Source organism: Acomys russatus, chromosome 6 (assembly GCF_903995435.1).
Source record: "Acomys russatus chromosome 6, mAcoRus1.1, whole genome shotgun sequence".
Taxonomy (NCBI): Eukaryota; Metazoa; Chordata; class Mammalia; order Rodentia; family Muridae; genus Acomys; species Acomys russatus.
Window position 1 is genome coordinate 38423241 of NC_067142.1, and position 19857 is coordinate 38443097.

At 42.1% G+C, this 19857-nt stretch overlaps 1 protein-coding gene across 1 annotated transcript in view; it reads right to left on the reverse strand.

Moving 5' to 3' along the window:
* Positions 1–842: 842 nt before the first annotated feature.
* The window catches only part of Crb1 (crumbs cell polarity complex component 1), a 209882-nt gene continuing 190867 nt past the window's right edge, over positions 843–19857 (reverse strand). The window contains exon 13 of the mRNA XM_051148315.1: positions 843–1960. Within this exon, the coding sequence (XP_051004272.1) occupies positions 1745–1960 (216 nt within the window). The 3' untranslated portion in view covers positions 843–1744. The remainder of the gene's footprint in view (positions 1961–19857) is intronic.

The window sequence follows — 19857 nt, forward strand, 5'->3', positions numbered from 1 at the left end:
CCATTACTGTAGAAGAACTAATATGGAAGGAAAGAGATTTTCTGGAATAATGATAACTGGGGAGGATAGATTATTGTAGATTTAGAGTTTATATCATTACATTTTTTTTAGCTTATGTTCAAAATATATATTTATATATTTCCATTTTATTTATTTTATACTATGATATTACTACATGCATTTCAAAACATACATAAGACAACCATTACAGCATAGACAATATACAAATAGAAGACACAACACTTGCTACTTGTGGATGCTTTGCACAAATGCCCATCTCCCTGTGAAGTCCTTACATTTAGACACCATCACTGTTGGGCATTATCAAAAGTCCCCGGAAGGAAAGAGCTTCTTTCAGGCTTGAGAAACAATTTTCTTACTGTCTTAATTTCTGTCTAGGAAATGTCTTGACTGGAAACAAATCTACACAAAGAATAATGGCTCTTCCATGACTTAAGCAAAAGATGTAATTCATAGTAAAGTTCTTCATTTACTCTTACAAGTTACTTTTGTTACATGTAATAATATCAGGCAAACCAACCAACCACCCCCAAAAATCCAACAAACAGACAAACAAACAAGAAAAAAAATCACCAATCAGCCAAGCAACCAACCTACCAAACAACAACAAAGTCAAGCTCAGACAGAACATCCATGTTTTAATTTTATTATTGTTGGTCATGTTTTAAACCATACATTCTTCTCATGGCTTTCTCTAAATCCATGACTGAAGGACTGAGATGCACCTCTAATGGCTGCACACAATTAGATGTGTGTGTGTGTGTGTGTGCGTGTGCATGTGCACGCGTATGTGCTGTGATACTACATGTGGTATGTATGTTTGTGTGTTGACGTGTTTGGGCACACATGTAAATGTGTGCACACGCATGTATAGGCAAGAAGTTGACATCTAGTGTCTTCTTCATTCACTGCTTACCTTTTACATTGAGTCAGGCTTTCCCATTTGAAGCCAGAACTCACATGCCCTAAGAGTTTAGCCAAACTTGCTCCAGTGACCGCTGCTATCTCTACCTTCTGAGGCCTAGGATGACAGGCAGATGTCACACTCACCTGACACTTACGTGGGTGACAGGGACCCAAACTCCAGTTCTTGCCCTTGCCCAGCACATGCTTTACGCAGTGAGTCATCTCCTCAGGCCCCATTACAATATTTTATCATATGATAGAAGAGTCAATAATAAGCTGAATGTGGTCAGACACATGTATTCCCAGAGATGAGGAGGCTGAGGGGAGCGGGTCCAAGTGATTTTTGAGGCTAGCTTGATCTACATAGTGAGTCACTGTCAAAAACAGACACAACAACAACAATAACAAAGAGAACAAGCCAAAAACCAACCCAGAAACAAACAAATAACATTCTCTACAAAATAAAAAGAACGTGAAAGTTGTTCTATTTTTTTTTTTTCTTCTTGTTTCTATATAATTAATGGCACTTGGCTACTAAGCACTTTCTCTGGATTACCTAGTAAAAGAGTTTAAGGGGCAGCTTCCGGAATTTTTCTAAAATACAATGTTCTCTGTCTGGAAGATGTTTTGCTAGTTCTGAGGCTTACAGGCATGACACAGAGACCCTTCTATGAATGACAAACATAACCAAACCGTGATGCAGGGCCAAGCCTGGCGAAGGTCTAGAAGGCGGCTACGGAAATCCTTCCCAGGCAGGACCAGGGTGCTCTTCTTGTGCATCTCCTTTCTGAGAGGCTTTCTCTCTCAGTAGGCTCAGCTAGATGAGCCTTTCCAGTGCTGGGGCCGGCATCCTGCTCCGCATTTCCACTCGAGGGCCAGCCTTCTCCTGCCCGCTGGGGCTGTACGTTCCTTGAGTTGCCCTCTTGTTGGAGGCGATGAGAGAAGCAACCACAGCAAGCAAGAAGACAAGTAACAGGGCCAAAGTCCCCGAGCCAACGGCGGTGAAAATACCCACGAGCTTGTCGTCAGCCAGCTGCAAGGATTGAAGGAATGATGGTGTGAATTCTAGAGCAGAGGGTAGTGCGGGGAGCCGCCCTGGAGTGAATACTAAGGAGGTGGAGCTGGTGCCTCTCAGCAGTGTTATAAGGCCAAGGGGTTGCCGACTCCTCTTACTCGTGACTGGTGTGCAAATGGTGTCCTATTTAGCCTCTAAAGTCCGCTGTGAGGAAATGGGTGTGAAATAGCTATTTATTCAGCGCTGTTGTCTCAATACCTAAGATCCTTCATTTAAAGGGAAAACGAGACACCCACATACATGCAGAATCATCCTAAATTGATAGGACGGCAGTGCTCTTGATTTGTTTCTTTCCCTGTCCAAGCTTATGATTTTGAACCAAAAATATGATTGCTTTAAAGCCTTTTGGGCAAAAGAAAGAATCCATGAGCCGGGTCTTGAGGAATACATCCCTCGAGAAGGAAGACTGATGTGGCTACTTTCAAAGGTGGTTTCCTCAGTCATCATTTGATGTGGAAGTCACAGTAACAACAGCTGTTTGTAAAAAGCAACTGCGCTTCATGCTGAGCGCAGACACTATGCAGCAGGAGTGGAGCCCTGGGTTCTCAGGTGTCCATGCTACTGTCTCCACTCAGCTGGGACTTTTTGGGGGCAGTAAGCAGGTGTTGTCCTGGGTGAGTGAGATAGGGGTGCTCATACCCACCCAGACAGGAGACAAATCATCTTTTTCTGTCACTGCAGAGACTGATTATAGTGGAGATGTGGAACCCCTACACCCCAACAGGGCAACAGGGAGCAAGCGCTGAGACCTCGCTAGTGTGAACAGAAAACCGGTCTGCTTTTCTTATTTTGTGGCCTGTGAGGAATTAGGACCTTGTCTGTAGGTCTCTCACCAGCCTCAGAAGTGAGGTACTTGTCAAGAGCTGAACGCTGCCTCCACCTCTATCACTCTAGGCTGAAAACTGACAAGGCTAAAGCTCGGCACTGCTCACAGGGTTCTGGAATCTGAGCTCAACCTGTAGAGGAAAAGGCCAGCGTTTGATTCATGGTTCTACCTCTTGTTTATATAAATATCAGCAACTCTTTTCATAGTTGGGGAGTCACTTATTCACCTCATAAGGTGGGTATTGCTGTCTACTTCAAAGGATAGGATTAAGTGAAACTATACAAAGCATGGCTATGTGTTCTCAATAGGCATCAATAGGCATCAACACACTGTTGACCATGGTCTCCAGGTCTACTGATCTGTAAAAATAAACTGGGGCACCTTGCCACTTGACCATGAAGACCATCTAGAAGCCTGAGCTGCAGTTCTAGGCCTCCCGTAAATTTTTTTTTTTTTGATGAAATAATTCCCCGACTCAATCAAATAGTAGCATTAAGCACAGGGCTGAAGAAAATGGCATTTTTAAATTACTTCAAACGCATTCTACTTTTGAGTTTCTATGACCGAAGAGCTGTTTTTTGCTCTGTTAGTCTTCAACAATGCTTTACACATATAGAACCCACTTGGGTGTTATGATGGCTCAGGCTGCAGTGACTCCTCATGGTGGAGCTGACAAAAGGTGGGACCAATATGGTGGGGATGGGCCATGTTCCAAACATTGTACTTGTCAACACTTCCTTGAAATGGTATATCCAAGCTAATAATAAAAAGACTATATAGGATTATTTTTCTAAAAGATTTACATCAATCTATATTCAATTCTCATGTTGATATCTTTAAAATGTATGTGTACATGACTAAACTGTGACTATCTTTAACTCTACCTTCAGAACAGAGTAAATAAATGTATCATTTTTCAATCTGAAAATTTTGGCTTAGCTGTGGCCAAAGCATTTGGGAGAACATGAAACAACAAGTGTACTAGAAGTGGCCTTGAAAATCTATGAAGGCATAAAGGATTTATATGAAAAACTGATCTCACACTTTCAAGGCTCTGGAAGTAAAAACCTGCAAGCTGTTATTTAAAGTGAAGGGAGTCACCAATGGATGCTGCTACTATGTAGGTCATCCTCCCCAAAAGTGGAATTTATAAAAATGATGCCCTGAGTCCCATCTTCCTGTTGCCTCTCCTGTTTGCTCACCTCTAACCTGACACTTGCCGAAGTGACCCATGTACTGCCACTGAGTAGTGAGGATCTCTACAAAGCAAATATATAAATGTTTGTGGTTAAAAATAGTGGCACTGTTGGCTCCCAAAATTGCTATAGTAGAATGGATTCCTTCAGATTCTTCTTGAAATTCAGTTCTATGTCAGCTAGGTAGGAATGTGCAGAAACAGGTGAACAGGGTTGGGGTGTTGTTAAAACACGAGCTGTGTCATGTGATGGCAGCCCTATTAGAGCTTCTACCTGTGAGTTTTGTTTTGTGTAACATATTGTGTGGGTAAATATTGCATAAGTAACGAGAAGGCATTATTACGAGAATTGGTGGTTAATGGAAAATTACTTTTCCAGGTGGGATGTGTGTTTCAAAACAGTTCTTGGAATATTTATTTGTATCTGCGTATCAAAAGCAACATAAAGGCATCGCTTCAGTTCTCTTGCAAAATTAAAATAAGAGATAAGAATCCATCTTTAAGAGTTGAGAGAGCAGTTCTTGGGAATCCCTATTGTAACAATTAGATTCTCACTTTATGGATGGTAAAACACTCCCACGCAGACCTGAAGCCTTGAACTGTATCTTATCTGTGAGTTGCTAGAAACAGGCGTTTCCATAGTAATGCTGACTGTGTGCCAGGACTTTGTTTTAAAAATTACTGTCGTGACAGCTGCCAATTTTTAACCATAAATATACTGTTCACTTTACAGCTCTGGGGTGGGGTTGGGGGATAAGGTGCTGAAGGGAGAATGCTTGGGAACCATCCTCAAGCAGCAGGGAGGGGTTTTAGCCAGATGTTCGTTCCTTCTACAGAGTGAAAGACTTAGGACAGAGATAAAGCAGTGGCTCCAGAGAGCTTGTGCATCTCTCCCTAGGAGGAGCCCATGGTAGACAACAGAGGAGGGATGACACTTAAAACTGCACACCCATCTTCATCAGGTATGTCTGCCACCCCCTAAAACAGAGCTCTCCCTGGTGACACCTAAATGGTGATCTTCCCTTCCATACCCCCTGGAACTGTGTAAGGCTTCAAAGACCCTCATTAGAATATCAAGTCTTCACCATTAACTTTCATCAAGTGATTACAATTCTTTACTGCTCAGCTGTTTGGAATTAGAATTACCCAGAGAAAAAACACACAAGGCTCAGGTGGGACAGTGATGAGAGGCACAAGCTGGAAGCTAGGAACCTTCCCATGGGTGTCCATGCCAGGCTCTGCAGAGGAGTCTATACTGGAGGTTGTACAGAAACACTGGAAGTGAATGAGAGGATAAAAGAGAACCAACCCAGTATGAAATGAAAGCAGCCTTACGTACTCATTAGCTGGACTATGGCCTGTTTTGTCTTGTGGACTTTCAGGAAAAGAGCTCATGCTTGCTGATTTGCGATGTGCAGGCATGATGACCAGAAAGGACAGGATTCTTCAAATCAGCAAATGCACATGAGCTGGCTGTAAGTACAGGGCTGTCTAGAGTTGCGGGCTGATCACTATGGTTGCAGTTCTTGTGCTGTTTCCTGCCTCTTTCTGACTTTAGACACAGACTTTAGGCAAACGCGCAAAGCTGCTAGAAGTCTGAAGAGCATGGCTCTCGTGGTTTGCTCTCTGAAAACAGGTGGTATGAGCAATATCATTGTTTGTTTTGGAACACAAGACCACATGAGTAAAAATTATCTCTCCTTCTCTCGTGCAAAAACCTAGTCCCAGCCCTCCAAACTTACTTAGTTTGCAATATGTTTTACAAATTTATTGGCCAAAGATAGTAGCTCACCATTTCTTTTGACCTTGGGTCTGGGGCTTGCCAGATGTTTCCCACACAGAAACAGCTTTAATTCTCCCTTTAAGTCAGCGAGGGAGGTATAACTATTGTGTGTTACCTTCTCAGGCAGGCCTTCCCTGGGGTCACCCTCTATACCTGCAGTTGCCTTAAGTCTCTCAAGCGCACAGTGCTGTGGTATGTGTTCACTGTCCACATTTCCTGCTGCAATGGCAACTCTGCTGAGGTAGAGATGCTGAGCCTCACTTTCATCTCCTTCTCTTCTGAGTTTCCTTCTGTCCCCTTAGTACCTGGGAACAGTGTCTGTCCATCCCACAGACACACTCTGATGGCGGCCATGTGACAGAGGGGAACAAAGCCCCTGTCCAGCAGTACATCTTGAGCCACTGGCTTTTGAAACATAGAACTTCTGCCTCTTGCAATTTAAACCTAACCAAAACCTGAGCTTGTGCTTGATGGAGGAAGAGACAGTTTGCTTTGGCTCCCAGGGAAGAAGTGATTAATTAATCCCTGGGGTGCTGGTGGCAGTGGAGCGGCAACAAAGGAAGGAGATGACAGAGATGACTAAGCTGCTAAGAGGACATGAAGACAGTTTTCAGACACGAGCTTTCAATTTAGTTTTCTTTTTCTTGCCCATCACATCCCAGGTGACATGAAGTAGGAACCGCACCCCCCCCCCTTGAAGATTAAAAACTAAGCTGAAACCAGCAACAACTTCTGAGATATGCAGTTTTCTCTCCATTTCCATTAAGGGATCTATCAAACCATCACTTAGGTCCATGTTGGTCTCGGAAAAGCTTCCTCTCCATTTTGCTTTGTGCTTCCTTCTAGAAATCATTGCTTGCTGACTGAAGGTCCAGAGTGCTTGGCTGATGCAGCTCTATGAGCTGCTGACACTCAGCTGTCCCCACCTTGATGCCTTCTCCTCAGTACTTGGTGGTGTCAGACCCAGTCAGAGCCAACTCCTCTGTCCCTCGGCTCATAGCTGTAAACCTGCCTTAGTAAATGCTGGCTTTGACCTAGGGAAGCAATCTGTTCCCAAGACACTTTCTCTTCCACTGGAGTTGGTATCCACAGAGCCCCAAGAAAGAAAACACCAAAACAAAAGGCAAAACCAGACCTTTCCAGACTCAGATGCCTGTGGGAATTAATTCAAGTCCCGTCTTATCACAGCAAATCTAAACTGCTAATTTTGAGACCTAGTTTCTCCATTTAAGAGGGTTTTTTTTGTTTTTTGTTTTTTGTTTTTTTTTTTTGGTTTTGTTTTTTGTTTTTTTGGTTTTTTTTGGTTTTTTGAGACAGGGTCTCTCTGTGTATCCTTGACTGTCCTGCACTCGCTTTGTAGACCAGGCTGGCCTTGAACTCACAGCAATCCGCCTGCCTCTGCCACCCGAGTGCTGGGATTAAAGGCGTGTACCACCACTGTCCAGCTCAAGAGTCTTTTCTTTTTTTTAACTTGGGGGGCAGGGAGAAGAGGTAGTTTCTGTCCGCAGCTACAGCCTAGCCGGCACACTCCTTCCCAGCAGAGCAACATCATCTGCTCCCACCGTTGCCATTTTACCAAAGAGCACAGCGTGGCATGACTTCAATCGTCCCTTTCCTCATTTTGACACTCCTCATTTGTTCTATTGCTCTTTGTGAGTTAGGCAAATTGTACCCTCTCCCCTCACGGCTCTGAGGAAAGAGTATCTATTTGCTCTGGAACTTTCTAATACTATAGAATGCCGAGCTTTGCATAAAGTGGTCGCTCAACCGCTGTTGACTCACACACTTCTAATGCTCATTGCTCCGCTTCAGGAATGCATCCTTAAGTCATTCTCATGGGTGAGAAGGTCTCTACAGAGCTCAGAATGTTGAACGGTGGGCTCGTTCACTCTTGAAGCCATGCAGCCACTCTTCTACATTTCTACCAAATGTCTCATAAGCTGCAGAGATCACATAAGACACTGGAAGCCTAGAGTGAAGTTGTAACAGCCATTGTCCAAAAAACTCATCCTCACTATGCAGTAGCAGTCGGGTGTGGGGGTGATGGGGGGAGGGGGCCGGGGCAGATCCACAAGCAGTCAGTGTTCTGCATGGCAAATGCTAGGGTGGAGGTTAAGTATGAAGGAAGGCGAGGAGGAAGGCAGAGCTCACGGCATTGCTTTGTTTTCTTAAAACGCAGTTGCTGGGAGAATGGGGTAAGACTCTTGAAGCAGAAAGAAACATCACAATGCTGTTCCTTTAAGAAGAACAAGAAACACAGCTAGAGTGAAACTGTGCTGGCATTAGGCAAGCCCCTCTGCAGAGCCACAAACGCAGAAGTGGAGTGGAGTGGCACCTTATTTGCTGGAAAGGCATTTACTGTCCTAGGCATAGAACACCTCATGGACACTGCAGGTAGCTGTTTCCTCTTCTTCATCGAAGTGGAGGGGAACTTGCTATACGTCTTCTGGTTCTTTCCTAACCTATATGATCTATATTAGTTATTTGAAGCTTTGGCTTCATTACTCCTTTTGGGTTTTCCTGTGTCTGTGTATATGCGAAGAGCTCTTCTCTAAAAGTGATTTTCTTTATAAACTACCTCTACCATAGTGTATAAATGCTGGCAAGTGATCAGTAATTGTGCCAGTTTATTTTACACATAAGCTCAGGAGCAAGGATATATTTGGTGGCAAGTGAAGTTAAAAGGCAGAGAGACTCTTTGAAATTAAGTAATACTGAAGCTCATGACAACTGACAGGCAATTAATTGTGGCCTGGATCATGGGGAAGTAGACTAAAAAAGGTCATTATTAGGCAACCATAGACATGAGAATATGAAGAGTATACACAAACTTAAATTTCCTGGGTGAGGCACCAGTGTTGTAATTGAAGAAGGAAATCCTCTTTCACAGAAGACACTTGCAGAAATTTTAGGTGGACAAGTGTGAAGGCTGCAACCTGCATTGACTTGGAAAAATGGATGCATGCAGAGAAAGCTAAACGAAGGTAGCAAAGTCTCATAAACTTCTTAGTGAAGCCTAGTCCACTAAGGAATGCCTCCCCATTTCCTTCTGATATGCTTTAGGCTCCATTTCTGCACACAACCCACCTTGTTCTTGTCTCATACACGTTTCTTTCACTCTTCCAACTCTCTTCAGCAGGCTGAAAGCCACTGCTGTTAATTCATCTTTCACATTATGCAGAGAAAAGAAAAAGAGCCAAATCTCTGGCATCCTCGTAGCTTATCACTTATTCCTTCCGCACGGGTAATCTAGTCTGTGTCATTGTATTTATTGCACCCAAATCAAAACCAGTTGCCAAAGTAATGAAGGTCTATTGGTTTGTGTTGACTTAATCCATGTCAGAGGAGCCGTAGGAGCATATAAGGATAATTTGACCGGTAAAAGGAAAGCCATAAAAATGATCAAAAAGCCGATAGATACGCTGAGAACACCAAGCTTATTTTACTGAGGATTTATGGCCAACTTATCAGAAGATTATTTGGTCCAAGTCTACATTCAAATGAGTCCCTCAGTAATTCAGCAAAGATTCCAACCTCTGGGGGGGGGGGGAGCCTCCTATAATGAGATAGCCTGCTAACCCCTAACTTGCAGCACATGTAGTTTAATTTTCAACAGTTGTGAGACTGCAGTAAATCCCGCTTTTGAATCACTAGCCCCACTTATACTCAGACCTGCATTAAATTACCGAAGCATGAATGGCATTGGTGCAGCACAGCCAGCTGCATTGTCCCTTTGACATATCTTTCTAAGTGTTTATTAATCAAATTGAACTTAAATATGGGACACACCCCAGATGGTAGCAAGTGCCAATTCCTGTTGTATCCCCTCCAAGAATAAGTGGATGTCAAACAGTCAGATTTTGCCACTCCATGTCAGCTTTGCCCCAGGCTCAGCTCTAGAGGTTGTATTTTATTGACCAGAATCAAATTGGCTTCCCCTTGTATAGGTGATAAAGTATGGCGTCAAGTCACCCATGTAAAATGTGTAACTTTAACTTTGACAGCCTGTCATTGAAGTCCTTGTTTATATAATCTATTGTGCCATTTAGTCTATTCTTATTTTAAAGAGCAGACATAGAACTAAAACCCATTCTGCTAGTGTTTCATTGATGGATGTCTATATATTGCACCTTCTCTTAAATAATCTCGGGAGTGGCTATTTCTATTGTCCCTGTCGACTTCCATCAAATTATCAGACTTTCAGCTTGAAGCTCTGCTTTGTGGAAGATGAAGGGTGTGTGTGGTGCTCTAATGGGAAGCTTGTCACAGCACAGCCATTGCTTTGCCAAGTTTGAGACTTGGTACATCTAAGCAGAGGCCACTGTGTTGCTGAGAGGTGGCGCAGGCCTGCATTCCCAACCAGAAAAGACAACAATCTTCTCATTGTGAGGAATTCTTGAAGTAATACTTAGTTTTAGAACTAAACATTCCTTCCCAAAGTTGGATGTTCAAATTGGTAAACGTCTACGATGATCAAGATTGGGGTGGGGTGGGGGGACTTTACTAACAGCTTAACATTTTATTTCAATGTCCAAATGCAAAATTGGGAAAAATAATTTGTTCATATTACCACCAAGCTGCCTAAAGCACGTCTTCTCGGAGGGGACCAAATTCAAAATCTAACAGCATTTCTTATGAGCTTAAACATATTGCCAAATCACAGTTGATCTTTCTTTATCTGTGAACTTAAAACAGAATATAATAGCCTACTAAAAATTAAATCTGTTAAAGTAGCTGAAATTATTGCTTGACATTTCTGGGTGTCTATGTCTATGTGATATGTACAGTGATTAGAGTATTCAAATCATCTCCATCATCTTTTGAAACAATATATCTGAGACTTGGTCAATAAAAAGTGGGAAACAGAAGACCCCTGTTCCTTTGAGACAAAGTCTCAAGGGCGAATCACATAAAACACCTCTTTACCACTGGTTAATTTCAAGAACTGGTTTACTAAAATGAAGACTAGAGCTGTTGCCTCCTAGTCAGCTGAGACCTAGTGCAGGGAATTAAACAATGCACCTGACCACTTCATCTTATTTTGCTTGTACAGTTTGCTAGTAATAGTCTCGTAAGATAGAATTTTCTTTCTGGACAACTTTATTGCTAAGGACCTTCTCTCCCCTCTGTAGCATGCCAACATTTGACACTCCCTCCCTTTTCCCTCAAGATTTTGAAGTAATTGGTAAAAAAAAAAAAAAAAAAAAGAATATTACCTTTCATATGTTAAATAATCTGAAATCTGGGGTGGGGTCTTTTATTTTCTTAACTCTCCTCAAAGCATTTAGAATTAATTCATGTTCCAAACAATTTCCATACCTTAGACCACGCCCCTCTACCCCTTCAGAACATGTTCTCGTAGGGTCTGTAACTTTTCTATTCAATTGCCATTTAGACTGTTCTTCTCAGGGATATGGCTGGGCTAGGAACCACAGGAAGAAATCCTTGATTAGTTACCGGGCTCGGAAAGCTCTCCCCACTCCTGTTTACCAGGATTCACGCCAATTCTCTAACCGTGCTGGGAGATCACGTTCTTTTCAGGGTCACTCTGCCTGCACAGCACAGATTAAACACACAGCCTTGGTATTTTCAGTGTTGTGAGGAGACACATTTACATTCCACTGACAGCACTGGGTGTAAAAGGAAGCCATCTGCTGTGGTTTAACCACAGTGGGAAAGCTGCAACTTCCACGGGAGAAAGCGAGTCACAGCAGAGCTCAGCCCAGGTCCCCTTCTTTGTGTGCTCGGCCTGCACGGAAAGCAGTATGACGTAAAAAGATTTGATTCTGCAGTGGATTTTACTGGCTGGTCCTCTGACCCTCAGTTTCGTTGTCCGCTTTTACTAGTATTAGTTTGCCACTATTTTAAAAGTCATTTTCCTAGTTTAATTCCTAGAATAAATATGTTATTTCTACTAGGAAAATGACAGTGACATCTTTGGTGACTTGCGCATTGAGTCCAGGTGACTCATCTTTTCAACATACAGCTCATTTTTGACATTGGAAGTCCCTGCAGAATGCTTCAGAAGTAGAAGGTCGTGCTAAGGCAGAGGGGAAATGAGGTACACACTAAGGCTTTAACACATTCTGGCATTTTGCAAGCCATTGCATCTAAACCTTCACAATTTAATAACATAGAGACTGCTTAAAAGGTGCTTTAAGCAGTCTATCCAGAGTCACACAGACGGCAATCTGAAAGCTTGGTATTCCAATTACAGAGTATGTTCAATCACACACAGCTGCATCCTCTGTAGGAAAATAAATGGATATAACCCCAAATCTACCCCGTAATTTCAGCTGTTAGCAGTGCTTGGCATATTTACACGGTGGCATGGTTGTTTTATATTTCAAGTTTCTTCTTATGTGGAGCACTTTTCAGAGCTGGTCATGGTTCCTAGATTGTCAGTGTTTACTTAATTTTTTTCGGGTTTTACGTGTGAGAACAAGCTTCAGTGGAGCAGGCTGGTGGGTGGGAAGGTTTTGTTTATAAATTGCAGGAAGGTGCCTAGTGCACAGTTAGTGGTTGGGGAGGAAGGTGTCTATAGTGCGTGTGTGTGTGTGCGTGCATGCGTGCATACGTGCGTGTGTGTGTGTGTGTGTGTGTGTGTATTTGCGGGCCTGAAACACTCAGCAGAAAAACAAAGAAAGTGACCCATAATTCACAACGTTCAGTCCTATGCTTTTAACATCCAATATGTCTATCAAGAAACAAAACAACTAAACAATGCAGAAAACCTCCCAGGGTTGCTGCTTGTACACAACGCCATGTGCTACCCTCCAGTCTTAGCACAGCATAGCAGGCTGTGGTTAAGAAGGTAGCTGTTCACAATGTCAGGAAACAAAGTATCAAGCCATCAGCTCCCTTCTTAGGTGCAGCACTTAGATTGCAGCCATGTATTGCTTCCAACTGTAAATATTAACAGGAAAGCAAAGAAAGCGATCTTTGTTGGCCATGGCTGCCTAAGCTCAGCATATTACATGCCACTCTGGCACTATTTGCTGAGCTACAGATAATTGTACCTCTTGTTAACAAGTTTCTGTGTATTTTCACTCCATCAGCAGGTTCTTGAATCAATGCCGATAGTAGATTTGACTAACATCAGCATAATTTGACTTTGATGGAAAGTTTGAAATTTATGCATAATTAAAAGTTATACATCCATTTCCTAATTTCCCAAGAAAGGCAATTAATCCTCTTGGATGTCATAGCACTTATATCTGGTTCCTCAAAACACATGGTCCCTTTGCCTCTGACTGACTACAGTGCTTTTGCATGGTTTTAGGACAAAGAGGTGCATTTAGAGCAAACTAAGAATGCCTTTGACACTTGACCCATTGTGGAAAAGATTTAAGGTTTCCAAAATCATGGGAGAAGGCCAGTGCTGTTATATTCCCTTTGAGACACTTCTAAGTTTCAAAAGTATTATATAGGAGCTCTCATTTTCTTATAACTGGAATGTTAAAAAGGAGACTGCAGTAATATTTATGGGAAAACATGAACACATTTCATTATATGTAAAGTATATGTTATATTATTTATAAAGTATGGAAAGTGTACAAGTGTGGTTGAGTATATAAAGTCTAGAAGAGTTATTATTTATCAAGTATATAAAGTATATAAAAATGGTGAATTCATTTGATAAGGATACTGGCACAGTGCTCCCTATAATATAAACAACCTCACTTTAATATCATTTTGTTGCCATGGAAAAATTAAAAAAGGTTATCTTATATTGCCATTTACAGAATCAAGGAAGACAGTATCATATGTGTAAAATATGTCAGGGTCTAACCATTAACTTCAGAAGAAAACACTTGAATTTTTTTGTAGCAAAAATTTGAATTCTATCCTCTCATAGGCTTTTACAATTCATATCACAAAACACTCTTGATATTATTTTCAAGATTCATATGCAGCTATATAAAACATTTCTTAAGTTTTTATTTTCTTTATAACACCCAGGCTGACCCTGAGTTTTCAACCCTCCACATTCAACCTCTTAAATACCAAGGTTGTAGGCGTGTTCATGCTTGACTACCCTATTTTTTTTATTCTTCTGCTTATGTCACTTTGCAGGCATGCCACTCACACTGCTTTGCAGTCATTCAAATTGCTTTGAAAGAAAATGACAAATGAGATGGCTTTGTAAACCCAAGTGGAACTTCCCAGCATAAACAAAGACCAGTCCCTGGCACGCTTGGGAAGCTCTCTGCCCTTCTCATGTAGAGGTGGAGGCTTGTCTGACCTTTGTAGAGGACCTGACCTAGTGCTACCTCTGAACCAAGACCAACTGTGATGTAAACCTGCAATCGTGGGATGAGCAAATCTTGAATCGTGAATGGGATAGATGATGGTGGCGTTGTTCTGCTCTGGACTGTCAACAGTACTGTGTACACTGACTCCCAGGTATGGGTCAATGCCTCAGTCACAGAATTTTCACACATGAGTGGCACCTATGTGACACTCTTTCCACGCAGCTCAGAATGCCTCTGCTTCAAGGTGAATAGTTTTTCCATGAGAAGGAGGCTGCCTGTCCTCCCTAGCCATGGTGGAATCCTGCAAACGCCCCACTTCTGTTCCAAGGCAGGGGACTCATTAAACCATTACATCGATTTCTTGAGCTCATCTCCCAAGGTCGGGACAATATTCAGTGTCATTACTTAGAATTCTGAAAATAAAATTTTAAATTAAGAGGCCTATATTAGTTTCTATAATTTGAAAGTATTTGTATTTGTAATTAAGTGACAAAGCAATTAAAGCAGCCAAACAAACACAACCTTAAACCTTCAGAAACTGCAAATTAGGATAATTTACATACTGCCAATGGTGATTAGATTTTGCATGCGCAGGACTTAATGGTAAAAATAAATAGATAACAGATCCCATTGGGGCATAGAACAGACTCTGCAAGCTCTTTCCCATTTTTGTTGCTCACTTGCCTCTGGAGCTGTTTTCTCAGAAATTTCCACAGAGTTCTCTTCACATTGTTGGCCTCATGAAGTACACATGTTTTTGCATAAGTAAAGATAATTAAAAACTCACTTTGCACTTAAGAAATGTCAGCTCTTCTAGAACTTTCTACTAGGGCACTTCACTTGAAACAACCTCTAAAGGTTTCATTGTATAAACTAGAAGCCCAGAATTACATATTGGAGAAAACATAAACAAATTTAGGAGCAGGTGTGCTATATGAGCTTGAGAAAATTTCTTAAGTTTTTTTGAGCCTTGGTTTTGCATTGTATCACTAAAAGGACACAGCAACCAATGGCTAGTCTTAAAAGAGGGACTAGATAGTGGATGCTTCTTGTCAGGGAAAAAGCATCATGCACATCTCTTTACAGGGAGAAACACCAAAAGAACCCTAGTCCCCTGGTTCTGAAGCCAGTGGGGTCTTCTGTGCCTGGACTAACTCTCCTAGAGCAGCCAGGCTTCTGCTTCCTAATCTATGAGTCTCTAGGGTTTGAAAACAGGTCAGCTGAAACCACCCTTTGCTTATTACCCAACCCGGCCATTTTCTCAAGGAGCAAACGTGGTTTCTCTGTTGCAGTCTTGAGGGTGATGAGTAAAAAGTGCATTGTCTATTACCCCTGAGACTCTTTTTGGTGGTTTGATACAGGAAATTTGCTCATTTTCTTTTTCTGAGGAGAGGTTTAATTTGATTATATCTAAAACTTCTCAGGCCCAAACTGATTTTGGTACTTTGAGAAAAATAGACAGCATTGTGTCCTAAAACTTTAATGAATAATAACTTCACAAAATAGTCAAGTGAAACTTTTTTTAAAAAGGGTTTAAAGCAAGACTCAGTAACAAAACTATGCCAGGAAAAAAAAATTCCTTAGCAAAATTAAAACTTGGCCTGGAAAGGTCCTGTTGTGGTATGTGTTGACTTCCCATTAAAGTTTATGTATGGGAACCTACACACGCTAAGGTTATGCTAAGGATGGGGTCTTTGGAAGACAGTTAAGCTTCCTGGTGCAGCCTGCATGGAGGTCTCTTTCCCGATGTGATGCCACAGGGAAGACACTGTCTGGTGTCAAGAAGGCAGGATGAGTCACCAGACATCAAAGTTCCTGATGCCTTGACCTTGGACTTTCTTTTTTCCAGAAATCTAGGTAGTGTCTCCCAGTAGTGAGTAACCCAGTATCTGGCATAGACCAAAGAGGAATCCCTTCTAAAATATCTATCTATCTATCTATCTATCTATCTATCTATCTAATCTATCCATATGATCCATATGAGTGTTTTGCCTGCTTGTATATCTGTGCTTTGTGTATTTTCTAGTGCTCCTTGATCACTTCCCCCTAGCGGTTGGGGGCAGGATGCTCACCAGGCCACAGGGGAAGAGGATACAGGCAGTGCAGAAGAGACTTGATAGGCAGATGTCAGTTGATAGGGGAGAAGGGCTCCCTGTCTCTGAGGACGAGGTGGGGGGGGCATGGGGGAAGGAGGAAGGAAGGGTTGTATTGGGAGGAGACTAGGAAGGGGGCTATGATTGGAATGTAAATGAATAAATTTTTAAAATTCAATTAGAAAAGGAGGGGGGGAGGTCCCAATCACTTGAACTGTAGTTACAGAAGGTTAGGAAGCACCATGTGGGTGCTAGGAATCAAACCTAGGCATTCTGCAAGAAAAGGCTGTGCTCTTAACTGATGAGCCACCTCTCCAGCACAGATGGATCCTTTCTAATTAGAAAGTGATTGGCAGCCAGCAAAAACCACAAGCTGAAGGAGTATTTGCAGGACGACATGGCACCTGCCTAAACACGGAGCTATGAGAAGATTCTCCTTTTTGTGGCCTGATGGTTACAGAAGTTACAGCCACGACCTAGTTCCACTCTTAATTGATTTGAGTTTACAGCCTTCTATTTCCCAGCTTCGCTGTGGCACTCAGGCCTACCCACCCTGCTCCTCACTCCGCGGAAACATTTCCACTATCTTTTCACTTAGGATATTTTTCTCTCTCTTGAATGTGATCCTATTTTCCGTCCTGTAAAATCCTTCTTGTATTTCATGCTCTAATTTAATTCCCATATCCTCTATGAAAACGTCTCCTGATGCTATCACGCTTATTGGTTGGGCTTTTCCGAATTTATGCTATGCTTTGACTCAAGAACACAAATTAGGGAGTAATGGTTTGGGGATGGGGGGAGGCATGTTCTGTACTTATTTTTTCCCCCTAAACAGAGATTGTGATTTCCTTGAAACTACAGCGGTAAGGACTGTGCCTTGTATTCACTGATTCTCTGTCTTCCTTCCGCTCTTCCCGTGTCATTATTTTTACCAGAGACTGAAGTGCAACGGTGAGATGGTCACTTTGGGAAGATGCTTGCTTGCAGGCGAAACAGAGAAGGCGCAGGCTCAGCCGCTCCTAGCATTGTCATGGGCCATCTGAAAGGACAGGGCATCGGACTTCCTGCCTTGCAGCCCAGAATCTCGGCGAGTCCCACAAGGAGCGGTAAATGAGGACAAAGGCGGTGCCACCGAGTCAGGATGGGTTGGCAGTGAGGAGGTTGGGAGTGGACAGCTCCATCCTTTGCAGATCCATTGGATTGGGAAAGGAGAGAGCACTTGGAAAAGTCTGTGTGGGTCTATTCTGACCACGAGATTTGTGAAATAACCGCACATTCAGTGCAAAGGCAGAACGCCGCCGCAGCCACAGCCCGCAGATCTTGAGACTGACTCCGGTGCTCTTTCTACACATAAGCACAGCCAGCCTTTTCTGGTTTTGTCCCATAGCCACTTGCCTTTCCTTGGCTTGTCACTCTGCCCTGTTGCTGAGGGATTCCAGCCTTGAGCTGTAAAGCTCCTTCCTTCCCTTTGCTCTATAAAGCCTGTTCTATGATCCCTGAGGAAGTGGGTGGCTTTAATGGTTGTCTCCCAGGCTTTCCCTGCACTATACTCAGAAATAAAACACAGTTATAGAGAGAGCTAAACCATCCATCAAAGCTAAGCTCCATTATAAACATAACGAGCCTCCAGCACTGCCGGCATTTTGGGTTCTCTCTGATAATAGACACAGGATTTAATTTGCAAATTATTTTTCCAGTGGAAAACAATTTAAACTCACACTATGAAAACAGAGAGCCATACAAAACAAAAAAAATGTATATGAAGGGAAAATGTGCTTTTTTACAATTTTGTGAAGAAAATGCTGATTCATTATTTAAGTCCTGGACTAATCCTGTCTATGAAGTTTTTCTGCCCTCCTACCCCATCAAGGTTACACTTTCTTCCTCCAATCTACCATACTCCTGTCATCCATTCATTCATCCCTCCAACAAACACTGACTTGTTTACAGGCATGATTGACTGATGTGAATTTGTAAGGATAAGGAAGACACTTTGTCATGCCTTTGGGTTCCCATCAGTAAATCAGGGTAGCTAATTCCTAAGACTTGTGTAGACAATAAAACAAATGTACATAGTGGCTCAGAATAAACACTCCTCAAATCTGAAGCTTCCCTGATTCCGTAAAATGCACCACGGAGGAGGCTTTAAGCTGCTTGGGGAACAGACACTACAAATGGGGAATGCAGGAACTGAGTAAAGAATTCCGCATTGGAATGTTTAGAAGACAAATATCCTTCATTAGACAGAGAAGAATGAAACAAGGATTCTATGAACAGTAATGGGCACCACGCGCTTTCAAAGGTACCACACTACTTGCTTTTCCCTAGTTTACGGAAGGTGCATTAAAAGGATAGACATTTTAATGCTCCAACCATACACCTTTTACTCTGTAGAGAAAGCACCTTTTTCTTTCTAAGTCCCCATGATTTTGAGGGACCTTATCCTTTTCTATAATGAAATGTTTTTTGCAAATGTAGAGGGTATTGTCAGATCTAGGCTAGAGGCCAGTTCCGACAGCAGCATGGGTATCTGTGTGATTATGTCACATGCTGTCTTTATGTCACACGCTGTCTTTGTGGGCCTAACCCTTCTCTAAGGTTGGTTCTGGAAAGAGCCCATCTGTAAGACATTTCAATTCAACGTGAACAACCGGATTTCTGTAAAGCTGAATTTTGACTGGCAATTCTACCGTGATGGGCAAGTCAGGGTTACTTCATTTATTCCCAAGACACTGTCAAAGTACAGTGGCCATTCTTGATCAGGCCTTACCTTTTTCTGGTAAGGAAAATGGATCACTGTTATGCACTTATTGTATGTTATCATTTCCAATTTAATTTACTAATGGTGAGGAATTTGAACACAAAGAGATGTTAAGGCTAGAAACTGACGTTTGAACTACAAAAGCACTCATTTTTTTTTTTTTAATCAATTAGCTAAGGTTGGCTATTGAAAAGTCAAAGGGACATTTTTGTTTGATTATTCTTTTACTTTTCTACATGTGTATGTGTGATATGTGAGCATGAGTGTGTGTATGTGTGTGTGCGTGTGTGTGTGTATCTGTTTATGTGTGGGCACACGTGTGTGTATGAGTGTTCAGGCCAAAGGTTGATACTGGAATCTTTCTCAGCTCTTTACGGCCTTATTCTTTGAGGCAACACCTCTTAGCCAAACTCAGAGCTTGCTAATGTGCAGGGCTAGTCTTGCTAGTTTGCTCATGGATGCCCTATCCTTCTGAGGCCAGAGCTACAGGCAGGTGGCTAAGCCAATCAGCCATTTATGAGGATTCTGGGGATCCAAATGCCTGATCTCTTGCTTGCACACTGATCATTTTAATCACCTAGCCATCTCACCAGCCCTGGTTTCAAAATACATTTTCCTCTAAGTTTTAGGTATCAATTAGAGTTGATCTTATCCATCTCTCAGGCACCAATATGGGCTTTGTCAAATTGAAAAAGACATAAAGACACTCCAACTTTCCTTTGTAATTTAGTCAAATAGGATAAGAGAAATGGTACAAGGACAAGGAAGTAGCAGGTATTCCTGGCAATGAAAATAGATGGTAGAACAACCATGAGTAGACTTCCCTAGTAGACAAGTTGAATACAATTTCTGTAAGAACAGCTCCATTTGTTCTTACAGAATTGATCAGAACAAAACTCAGTACAAAAGTCTCTTCTGTGTTTTTAGATACTGTACTTCTAC